General features: G+C 44.3%; 1 protein-coding gene across 9 annotated transcripts in view; it reads right to left on the bottom strand.

The window, feature by feature from the left end:
- LOC131892393 (protein jim lovell-like) overlaps positions 1-12,636 on the bottom strand; it is a 34,725-nt gene that overhangs the window by 12,858 nt on the left and 9,231 nt on the right. For 3 of the 9 annotated variants that reach the window (XR_009374554.1, XM_059242247.1, XM_059242248.1), the window contains exons 1-3: positions 2,673-3,056; positions 815-1,303; positions 34-676 (exon numbers count right to left, since the gene is read on the bottom strand). Coding sequence is in view for 8 of the 9 variants with exons in the window: in XM_059242247.1 (XP_059098230.1) it covers positions 34-676; positions 815-1,303; positions 2,673-2,683 (1,143 nt within the window). In the remaining variant the exon portion in view is untranslated. Of the gene's footprint in view, positions 1-33; positions 677-814; positions 1,304-2,672; positions 3,058-6,728; positions 6,895-6,950; positions 7,094-12,636 lie in introns of those variants that run through there. The other 6 variants (XM_059242245.1, XM_059242244.1, XM_059242242.1 and 3 more) reach the window with 5 other exon arrangements.

The following is a 12,636-nucleotide window of genomic DNA, read 5'->3' as shown; positions in this document are numbered from 1 at the left end:
AAAAAAATCCTCAATAAACAAGTTGGACATTACCAAGTTGATGGCCGGAGAAGAGCTTGGGCGTTTGAGCGATAGGTTCTCAGGGAGGAGGTCATCATGTGCGGCACTCGTAGAATTTGGGCTCTTGTGCGGGTTGAAGCCCATACTGTTGGGGGATTCGGCCTTGCTCAGATCGAGCGACGAGTTCCCAATGGAGTCGCCACTTCGTCGACGGGGCCTTGCTTGCTTCCGCCTTGGCCCGCTACCCGACACGGGGCTACGCGGCCGGTCCTCAGCGTGGCTGTGGGTCAAGGACATGGGACTGGACTGATTGGATTGGAGATGATGGTGCGGGTGAGGATGAAGCTTGTGCTCTTCCGGATGGTGCGGGTGCTGCTGATGGTGATGAGGATGGAATCGGGGTGCCCCAGGACTTGGCAGAAAGGCCCTTCCGTAGCCAACATGTGGGTTGCGTGTTTCTTCGACCGTGTAGGACTCGGACCCACCCGAAGTCAATCCACGAACCCGCAAGCCCTCAGCCGCCCGAATGAGGTTTTGAAGTTGGGCCTCGGGCACAGAAGTCTCGCCCTTGTACATGAAATCCACAATACATTGAACTTCCCAACCCTTGACGTCTTTCAGCACAATGATCGGGTGCTTCCCGGGGTTGTCCACAAAAATCTTTTGGAAATACGGACTGTGGAAAGAAATCACAAATCAACCTACTATTAGCACATCGCATTTATCGTTATGTTTTCTCATACTAGTGCTACTATTATGTAGCTAATATCATTTTCATTTTCATCGTCGTTATTATGATCATCTTCATCATTACCTGCAAGCGGACAGTACCACTTTGTGGGCTTTGATATTGGTATCGTCGCACACCAAGGTACAATCGACCAAGGACTCGTTTTGGAGCAGAGCGTCGAAGGCGCTAAGAACATGGCTCTGATGGTTGTTCCACTTTAGAGAGTAGTGCTGCTGCCCATTGGACGTGACCGAAGGTGCTCCCCCATTGGCATTGTGGGAAGTGGGGCCCCCCTGCGAGGTGGGGGTCGACGACGACTGTGATGCCTGCTGGCTGTGCTGTTGTTGCTGCTGTTGCTGCTGGTGCTGTTGTTGTTGCTGCTGCACCATCGTTGGCGGCGCCTGATGTCCTCGCTCACTAACTGAAGATGGCGGAGCCGGAGGCGGAGAAGACGACATGGGCAGGCGTCTCTGCTGATTGAGGTACGAGAAATGAAGGTTGCGAAGGTGCCGAAACAATGGATGAGAATAAGGGGGACGAGGGTGGAAGGGGTTGATTTGGGGTTTGTCACATCTAGAAAGAGAAATGAAAAGAAAACCATATTAGGCTGTGGACTATCTTTGAGTAAAATTTTCAACAGATATTTTTGTATGTTGAACAATCTCGACACATTCCACAGCTTTGAAAGTGTAGAGCACGTTTTGAAGTTACAGTTCTTCGAAAATAGAAAGCCTTTTCATCACTCACATATGAAGCAGCGAGGGAGATACACACAACAAAACAATAGTTTGGCTTACTTCTCGAGTCCGGAGACACACGTAATAACTGATTCGTTTCTTCTAAATACTCAATCCTCAAAGACACTCAGATTCAAGGTGAACTGTACACTCGTTCACATTCGTCAATCTACTAGAAACCATCCATATCCCTTCGATCCCTCTCCGTGTGTCTGTGTTTCTCCTACACCCCCGTCCACCCCCAAAACCAATGGCAGGTAACGAGCAAAGGAGTTGGCCAAGGCAGCGTTCTTGGTCCCTCTCATCATAACAATCATCATCGCCGTGGTTGACCAACGACGACGCTCCTCTAATTCTTAGCTCTATCCGTCATACATAGAAAGGCTAGCGCGGCATATATAGCTCCCACCTATTCCCTCACTCACTCACGCCGATCAGCTCAAAATCTTCCACAGGGTGCTGTGTGTAGCTTCATCACGCGCAATCGGAAAGGGGGCAGGTCCCAAGGGGCCTGGTTTTCTTATGCTATTTTTAGGGGTCACACATGTGCAATTGTTTAGCAAATACGTCTTCAAACTTCATGAATGGGATCGAATGAATGTTCAATATCTGACAACGCTTGAATCACCCCGTGCAGTGGGTGTACCTAGTAGTAGTAGTAACAATAAAAATGATAATAATGGGAACCTATGTGAGCAGGACAAGGGATTGGGCAGAAAAGGTCCCTTTGTTTGACTCCCTCTTCAGTGGTGGGTATGAGGCGTACAGTATATGGCAAGTGTGTGGCGCAAAGGGGTAGGTAGTAGACACCAATTTCCAACTGATCGTAAACACGATTGCCCGATGGCTTCATGTGACAAGCCAAGCTTACACTTGTAGCTCCCCTCAGATCTACCTGCTCACTCTGAAGGGGCTCTTCTGCCAAAGGGTAGGACACATTGGATTGATGGGCTCTTCGGTACAAGTGTAGCCAAGCGTTTGAGGTTTGGTGTTGACGGGTGAAAAAGATATTTTTGATCTACCTGTTGTGTCCGTATGGGATGGTCAGCCTGGCCGTCGGGCAACCAGGACGGAGAAACCCATATCTCGGCTCAGCAGGGGCTTACGAGATGATATTTATCATAGTTGACCTGACCCCTACCATCAAGGACACTTCTACCTCCATGAGCACTTGTGTATACGCCATTATTGAGAGAGCTCCTAACCTGGACGCCATTTGAACCTCCTGAGGAACAGAGGTCTGCCACCAGCCAATCTATATGTTGTGGCGGGGGTGGTTGTTATGCTCTCCAGACGAACTGATTGGATGGTTCTTGCTGTCGTCGTCGTTGTTGTTGTTGCTGTTGCCTTAGATGGTCGTAATGGTAGAAAAGTGGCGTCAGAGTAGACACAGGTCTCCCAAAGTGGGGCTCAAAATCACCATAAAAGTCACCGTAGTGGATGATGAGCTCTTTCTATCCTGCCAGGTTTTTCTCGTCGACGCTTCAGAGTGTGAGTGAGTCTACAACGTAGTGTTCACGGATGATCGGGAAAAAGCACGGCGATCTCGCTCTGAGTATGGCGAGGAACTGAATGAGTTGACTCCTACTACGAGTCTATGCAATGACGATGATGATGATGATGATGGTCAGTGTCTACACTCTCTGGTGAGAGTGCAATTAATTGCAAGGAGGAGATTTCTTCTCGGGTGTTTTCGTTCGTTCCAGCATAAAAATAAGTTAAGTTATTCCGCCTGCTTTCCGATCGTGATCCAGGTTCAATCGTATCTTTCCATGAGTTGCATTTCCTTTACACTCTCGCTCACCCACATTCTAAAAAAAATTCCAGCCCTTTTTGGGCCTGGAAAAATATTTGAGGCTATTAATGAGCTCTGTCACAAGGGTGACTTAGACACAATATTCTGGAATAACTTAAATAGTATCAAATGCGCCTCTCCCGCATTCTTCAGGACTCTTCTTCTTGGTTAGAGCTGAAGTTATTTTTCGTGTAACATCAAGGTAAATCAAAGCAAAATCGTTCTTGGAAACAAATAAGGCGGTCAAGACTATCGTGGACGAGTCTCTTATGTTGGAAAAGTATCTTTTCTAGGATTGTAGGCCGACTGGAGTAACATTTATCCCATGACTTTCAATTGTCGAGTCCCGAGGATTTTTACCTCATTTACGCGGGGTGTAAAATGAAAGAAATGCAATCAGGAGTGTTCTTTTCGAGGTTTACTCCGGACTTGATCTTTTTTTTGCACTGAGAGACAAAAACGAATCCTCCTACTTTTACATTGAACTTGGGAAACTCGGATTCCATCACTTATTTTTCGGAGAGCTGGAGGTGTTGTTGCTGACAAAGCGTCTGAGGAAATCATTATTGATGAAAAGGTGTTCTATTTCAAACTTTCAACTGATTTGTTCTCAAAGAGAGACACTGTTCACAGCAAAAAAAAAGCCACGATACGAGTGAATTCCAATAAATCTAGGCCTCTCATTCATTAAGATAAGATTGCGATTCAGGGTCAAATCAAGAAGATAGGGAGATAATTTGAAATGGGAAAAAGCACTTACAGGGCGGATTTGTGGATCGACATTGGCCAATTGTTGGAAACCGACTGACAAGATATTTTTTGGCATGATCAAGGTATATATTCCAATCATGGCAGGACAAGAAAGACCACACTTGCCCTCCTTTTCCCAAAAACAAACCCCAGCCACACATTGGAAAAAACCTATCTCTAGCAGTGCCTCTTCTTTCCCTTCAACGCAAATTGACTAGGTTTCAGTGAGCACCATTATCACAGGGAGCGTTTGGGCCAAAAAAAGAAAAGAAATCTCGCAACCTAGTCTAGAAACACTAGAAGCCATTCAGCAAATAGTGGAGCTGGCTTTGCATGGCCACGTTGTGCATTTGTGGACCAGGTACATTACTACAATCAATGACCAAGGTGTCGAGTTGCCGTTCCAACAAACTTCCACGTTCCAAGATGGATCATCGTGGCCATGGAACGCCAATAAGAGGGTATTTCATTCCCTCTTCAGGGCACCACTCCCCGAACTGCTATTACTACACCCGACACTCCTCGCAAATGAGGAGAGGAACAAGAAGAAGACAATCAAACTTTGACGGCCATCACGATTGTTCTTGTCGACTTAACGACCATATTTGCGCATACCAAGGGGCGTGTCTATAAGTCATACACGACCGATTTGTATTTCAACTATTTATCGGATGGTCAATTGGGGATAGTTCGAATCGGTGTCCTAGTGAAGAGACTCTTCTGACCCTTGGCCTCATGTGGGTCGGGAACTATTTGCCGATCTACAGAACGAGTTACAAGTGAGAAAATACGGGATTTCGGAACGAAATGCGTTTCGCCTGATCTCTAGACGATGGGATGGAGGAAGCGGCATTCGAGGAGTCGGGAGGAAAAGCATCTTTAGGCCTGAGAGACATTAATTATCAACTAATCTCTCTTTCAGTTTCCAGTCCTTGGCATTTTCACCAGTACGAGAAAGGTGGAAATATTTAAGGTGGAAAAACATTGGGAGCGCCAAGAAAAGAGAGAGCGAGAAAACATTGCGAAAAATGGACAGACGCTCAAATTGTTCCACTGGACCCAAGTGAGTGGACGGTAACGGTAACTACCGCCCTAGATGAGCTCAATTGGATCTCCGAACGATCTTTCTTTCGTTTTAACGAAGCCCGAAAAAAGTGCCGCGAAATCCGAGGAGCTCGATAATTCACCATCGTCAAAATCATCATCATCATCATCCTGATCATCTTCTTCGTCAGAAAATCGAGCTTTCTCGACTCGCTCCATTTTATAAAGAGCATGTCTCATGTCATAAATGACACAAACAAAAGCCATTTTCAAGTATTGCTCTCTTCCGCTCGTGGTCGTAACCATTCAAAATATTTATGACCATTCTCTCAACCTTTGGTTTCGAGCCAATGGGGCACACAAGTAGTGGAACAACGAGCCGAGCAAGACCACATGTCCAAGTTGGAGTTGCTCACGAATCCCATTTTTTTTTCTAACATTCTTGAAATCACTTCCAGTTGGTGATGTAAACTTTTAGTCGGACACAACCCTCGTCCGCACAACGGCCGTATCGATTTAACAATAGATTTCTGGTTCTCTCGTCCCGAGGCAAAAACTCTCGCGAGAGCTTCATGTGCCTTCTTCCTCTCTTCATGTATATTGATATCAGAGGGACGGTCATGTGGTTCGAGAACACATTGTGTTACAGCACTCGGGTTTCAAAAGAACCGACAATATGAATCCTCGACATAAATACATCAATCATAAGGAGCTCAAGAATTTGTTAGCTTAAGACAATAATGCTGAATTGGGCTTCCGGTAGAAAGAGATGGAGCTAGAATTGGAATATTTGACTTCTTTGAATCGGCTTCTAAAGAATATCGTTCTATAGAGCTATAGATTTCTTGGTTTCTTTCGCTATGGTGTTTAGAAAAAATGAAGCAATTTTAACAAAGGTATTGGTGATGAACAAAACTTCGGAAAAGTACTATCATCTGTCCGAAAAGGAACTCTTCCATCCATTGATTAGAGTGATTAAAAATTGATAGATACTGGCTCCTCAGAAACATTAGTTGTCAGCACTCACCTGGTGCACAAGTGACTCCCATAATGACTATATCAAAACGAGGCTGGGAAATGTTATTGTCGGTTCTATGGTTGCATCAAGAGCTTTGAGAGTTTCAGCGAGACCTCTCGTTGGTTGCTCGTTGTTCCAGAAATGCATGCAAAAAAGAGTGAAGTGCGTGCCATGCACGAAGCGCCACTCATGTTGACGGACAGTTCAATATTTTCAGAACTTCTTAGCGTATGGAACCCAACTCAAGTCGGTAGAAGCACCTCAGGTCCTAGTATAACTGTTTTTCCCCCTGCCAGGAAGTGTGGAAATGATTAGCCAACAACTCCCTCGTCCAATCCATGGGCTAAGATATTCATGGGACTATCTCTTTTTATCGTTCACATTCGAGGCAAAAACACTCCCAACGGCCCTTCCTCATGTCATGCCTAGTTCACTTAGACTTTGTGTTCCAATTGATCTTACTTTCTCGCGACCATAAAATGACCATGAAGTGGTTGGAAATCAATTTGGAAGAGGAACGATTAGGCCAAAGGCTCCCATTAACCTCCTCATTAAGCGTAATTGATATGTATGACTCCAGGGTGGCTTTGAACCGCGGAAGCCTCAATTAAGATTTGGGGGGGGGTCGCTCCAAATGATTTGTGGTCTCCTTACCAGACTTCAAGGTGGGACATGGGACGTGGGACTTGGAACTAGTAATCACAATCCTAATAACTCGAATATGCGTGTGCATGTCGGCCTGTCATTGATCAACAACCGAGGTCCCCACAACGGCACATGGGTATACGATGTTAACACACACTTGCCACGGCAACCATTGTCAATAGAAGGCCAGAAGGCCGAAAAAGACCCACTAGAAACCATTAGCACTCTCACCTGAGCCATCCTGGGCCATTGAGCGGGTTCCATGGAGGAGATCATGAAGTAACACAAGTACACACGAACGAAAGTAGACCAAGACTAAGTGAGTGGCATGTGTGAGCGAACCAATAACTCGTTTTCATTGTAAAAGGTGGCCACGATATAAGTAAAGTCGTGCGTTGTCTCACTGTAGGAGTCTGCGTTTCAGGTTTTAAATGGTAAAGTTTGGTATGTTGATAGAGCGGTGACGAGTTTAAGGAATTGATATTTGAGCCAAAGTTTCCCGTGTGATTGATCTGCTTCTGTTGACCTGCTTGAGGTTTTGAAGTTGGATTGTGTACTGAAATTTGATATTTGCATGTCCCTTTTCAAGTATTACCCCAAGTTCTCTCCCTCTCTCTCTCTCTCTTTCCACTCTTAGTCTAACACCACGGGAACAACAAGATATGTCTTTTGGATTTGCAAAGGGCCAATGGTGAAGGGCTTTTTGTGTTCTCATGCATGATTGAAAGCTCTCTCTTGGAGTCCTCATGTAGACATTGGAGAGAGAGAAAGAGAGAGAGAGAGACCAAGTTGGGAAATTTTGGGAGAAATCAAATTATGGTCCCCAATTAGCATAGCATTTGGGAGATTTCTAAAAGGAGTTTTCATCAAAACATTTCAAAGGATTTCCTCCTCAATTCCACTTGCTTCAGAGCACACTCCTCATACATGTAAGAAAGTTTGTGCAGCTAGCCCACAAATGGGCACAATCAGAGCAACCTTTGATTATTGTTATTCCTTTTCCAAGCACTTTTGAAGTAGTCAGAAAAGTCAGGCACAGTAATACAAATGCTCAAACAAAGACGTAGAATACCATTGAGACAGTGTGCCCATGTGTGAAATTCACAATCCAATGGCTGACCATATGCCTTTTCTTCTTTGGCTCCCTCAGATCCCAGTCAAGTGTGGAATCACATCATGTTGCTCTGGAGACAGAATATCTGTGCCCCAAATGGGTGGCTGGCCTTTTCACCTCCTTAATTCCTTGACATCCTTTGGAGTGCCATTCATGTCTTTTGCCAACAACCTCAAGTTGACATCAAATTCAACAGAAGAGATCATAATACGCTTTGGAAAGGTGCTTCACACATCCAATAGGTGAAACCCAGTTGACTTTGAATACCTTACTTTGCTCAAACCATATTGAGTAGCTTGTTAAATTGGAGTTTTGAAAACAAACAGAGTAAACAACTGAGAAATAATCCTTTTACAATTAAAGAAACTTGGTTCAACCCTCATTCACTCAGTCACACATACAGACATATTCCCTTTTCCTCCCTTACCCCTAAAATCCCCTTCCTCATGTTCTCCATTCCTTGGGCTTTCTTCCCCTTTCCTACTCCTCTTTTTTCCCCTATTGATTCATTTGTATGTAAATCAGCTTCCTGAGCCTAGAAAACATTAAAACGGTAGTCTGGGGGCAAGATATGGATGCATATTCAAAATTCCCAAATTTCAAATCTTTCCAGATCACCAATTCTTCCCCTTTCTCTTTTGAAACTTTTTATGTGGTATTGTCACCTCACTTAGAGGTTATTACCCAACAAGCTCTGTATTTCAGCCTCTTGATCAGTTCAGTTCCAAGAATCGTTATGTGGGTCCCTTGCCTGGAAACTTGACCTTTTAACAAGGATCAGTTAACTTGAGGAGTCATTCGACCTTTTTACTTCATACGCCACAGAAATAGTATTGGAAAGGCAGTTGGAGTGTCATGTTACAAGAAATTGGAAGGCTTGAAGAAACCGAAAGGAAAGATGCAAGTGTCAAGTCCCTCCCTTGCTGATCCATTTGTTCATGAGGATTCATAATTCTGTCTAGAATTTCCACTTCCAGGCATGCAGATAAAGAGGGCCACAAGTCCCATTTCATTCACCCACCCCCATTTCTAGCTGATGATGGCTTAATCAAGAAATTTCAAGATAGATCTCACATATCAAAAAGTTGCCACGCAGACTTTCTTTTCAGAGTCCCTCTTTTGCTTATTGCCCCATGGACTTCTTAATCCTTAGCTGAAATCACTTGTGCCCTTTCATTCCAATCCAAATCCCAGCTGATTTGTTTTGTTGTTTCCCATAATCCACTTGCTTGGCACACAAACTCAAAAGTGGTTTGTCACACTCTGGAGGACTTGAAAAGATGTCCATCCAATCCAAGAGTTTTGTTGTGTCTTCCTCTGAATTTCTTTCATTTGGAACCAGCAATTTTGCCCATCACTGATGAGCTTTTGCTCTTGAGGTTCCTTTCCCCGGTTCCATAGTTCGTGATGAAACCAAAAAGAGCAAGCTCGAAGTGAAAGAATATGGGTGGTGAACTGAGCGGCGTGTTTTGATCCCAGGAGGCACTATCCTTATGTAGTGTCTCAGCTTCCCTCGCTTGTTTGCTCGCGTTTCATATTCACATAAAAAGCTGGAGAAGAAAGAAAGTCCCCATCACTTTAAACTCTATCTTTCCATCTATCTATCTGTCTGTCTGTCTTTGTCACTCATCCATACTTAAATAAATCTCATCATCGATCTCTTCTCAACAATCATAATATGTTATGTTTGCATGTGGTCCAAAAGCGAGAGGCTCGCTTTTCTTAGGGCACCAAATTTTTCCTTGGAACATTTTGCCACCGTGCCCATTCATTTCCTGTCCTCACGTCTGGCATAGACATTAATTTTACCTCATTTGAATACTGATAGAGAGGACTCTCGGGTCGTTGGTCGGGCAGAGAGAACGAGAGAAGCTACGCTCATTCCCGGGGCTAGCTACTATGCATGTGGATTTGCCACTAAGTCTGGCATCAACACATTCGCTGCCGTTTCAAATAAAGCACTTTATCAAACAAACAACTTACAGAAGGGTTGTTGGCAAATTGCAGGGGTATACTAGTTCTCCTCGGAGGGTCTGCTGGGGCAGCCAAACAGACAATCAAAGGAATAGATCCAATCCCAAGAGTCCAAAGGTTTTAATGTTGTGTGCGGCCATGTTAGTGAATTGATTCGTTTAAACTCGCACCTCTAAACGGACATTAAAGCGAAGATACCGTGGGAATATGAAAACGGAGATCGACACTTCATGAACCATATCTTTCCCTAAGATATAGTAACCAGAAGTTGGTGAATAAAGTATTTCGTAATACCTCGATTACTACGCGTAAAAATGCGTCCTTTTTTCGCACCACAACGGCTGGGAATAGTAAGTCAACACTTTGAATTAAGATATCAACTGAATCGAAAATTGGGGATGGTAACTTTAGAGATCGAGCGCTTTGTATGGTTGACAGTACTCTAACAGGGTAGAGTGCTTAGAAGCTGACGACATCAAGTTCGACTAACGAAATGCAAAACTCGGAAAATGCCTTCTCTTTCTCTTTCTCTCTCTCTCACTCACTCCCCTTCAAGAAAATATTCTACTTTTTCATTTCCAATTCCAATGTGGTGTGCTCCAAATGAGTCTGGCGAGAAATATAATATATGGAGATCTTGATGGCAAAGCCCAGCAAGGGTGCAAAAAAGTCATCTTCCTTTCCGTATTTATCCAACCCATTATCAGAAGATGGCGATCACATAAACTACCATAGTTTCTGACTCTTTTTCAACCGGCTTTTCCACGTTTCCAGCAAATCCAACCTTCTCCTGAACGTAACTAGAGAATAGATAAAACATATTTTGGAGAAGCGATCCTGAAGACCACACATGTACTACAGTCCCGGCCAGATTCTGGGATCCTCATCCATCTAGGACAGTTGTTGATTTGAATACAAATGAAGAAAGAGGCTACAAAATTCAAGAGCGACGGAAGTAAAAACTGAGAAAGGGGGAGCGAATGAACGACCAACCAACCACCCGACCGACCACCATCATACGCAAACATCCACACACATGGAGTCTCTGCTTCTCCTTGGTCTTCTTCATTGCTCTGTTCCATCCAACACGGTGGTCTTCAGGGCAAAAAGACGAAGGAGAAGACCCATTCTTGAAGGCTTTGAAAGGGCTCTAAACCCTATTGATGCGGATTCTCGTCAGGGTCACGAATCTGGTTTATGTTTATGTCTAGAAATGATCCAACCTAATTGCCTGTGGGTTGATCATATTCTTTTGTTAAAGACTTCTTTGCTTCATGAATGGGGTGGGTTTTTAAAGTTTTTGAAGGGGTCGCACATTGTATGCTCTTGGACCAGAATTCAGGAATCGAGAGAAACGAGTTCGAATGAACGGATTTTGGATGAAGAAAACCAAGTAATTTGCATACGAAGAATTTTTTATTCCCCCCTTTTTGTTTTTTTTTTTGAGGGACCCAAAAGGGATGAGGGTATCTTTATGGCGAATGGTAAAAAGCCAGTAATTGTATTTCATTTTCGGCTAAAGACAATCCCAGCCAGTCAGAAGAGACCTTGAAAACCCAAAGCAACGGGATAACCGGCAGGGTGACCAAATCGAGTGGTGGCAATCTAAAACACCCTCTCAACAAGTTTCGTTCTCATACCTTAGTGCCGAAGCGAAGCGTCTAGACTTTGAACATGAAATCCTTTTAATTGGGACGATTAACTCACCTGCAACAAAAACATGTAATGGAATTTTTAGTGCCCGCCGAAAATCACGTTCACGTTCAATCCTAATAATGGCATGCCAGTCAGCTCTAGTTCCCTTGAGCTTGTTGCGGGGTTGGACCACTGAATATTTGATGGACCTGCCCCGCGAATAGACATATCATGACATGTGAGTATGTGCACTCTGTTTGTGTTTGCAAAACCCGGAGCAGTCGGCTGGCTATTGTAGGTACTACGTACCTACGTACATACACATGGTGGTCGACGGAACCTCCCACTGTTAATCTCAGTGTGATTTGAACCCATTATTTGGGTCCAGGCAACCAGTGCAGCCAATGTTTGGCCAGGTAAGAAGCCCAGAGGCTTTGAATTATTAATTTCCAATTGTTCCAGTGGCATGTGAATAGCCTGCACCTGGATCACCTCACAAGACTACTTGGAGTACTAACATGCATGGAGATGGCAATGTGGTTCTAGGGCATGATATGCCAAATAAAGGGTGTCTTAAGAAGTCCAATATGGTCTTGTTCGGTCAGAAAAAAGGGCTCGAAATTGCCGCGGCAATTTGGCGTTTTCACCTGTGAAAGGTAATCTCTATTATGTGGCGCTTTTTTGCTCTGACCACACATGACAACCCCTCGAGGAAAAAGAAAACGAGAGAGGAAGGGGGAACAGGGTCCGAAGAGAATATGGAACACAGTTCTCCTTACCTCATTGAGCTGTCGTTGGTTTTGTCTTCGGAGGGGAATGGAATCAAAGAAATCCGTCGATGTTCAATGAGATCACTCGTTAGCGTTAGTTTAACAAGAGACTCCTCGGAACTGAGGAGATCTGAGGAATTCGTTCCAATTTGAACTGATCCCGGGATAATGATGAAATGAGCCAAAATTTCATCCTCTCCTCGTTGATATACTATTGTATATCCCAAGAAAAACCCACCAACCAACCCACCCACCAACGACGACGACAAAGACGAAGAAGAAGCAGGAGGACACGTTCCCTTCCTTATTTTTCTCGTTGTGGAACACACGATTTCGGGTGCGATACACACACACACACGGTACCATGTAGTTAGTACCGCCATAGAGAGTGATTAAAAATGTGAATGTAGTTAGTACCGCCATA

The sequence above is a fragment of the Tigriopus californicus genome, chromosome 12, assembly GCF_007210705.1.
Source record: "Tigriopus californicus strain San Diego chromosome 12, Tcal_SD_v2.1, whole genome shotgun sequence".
In the NCBI taxonomy this organism is placed as follows: domain Eukaryota; kingdom Metazoa; phylum Arthropoda; class Copepoda; order Harpacticoida; family Harpacticidae; genus Tigriopus; species Tigriopus californicus.
This window is presented reverse-complemented; position numbering and strand designations above follow the sequence as displayed.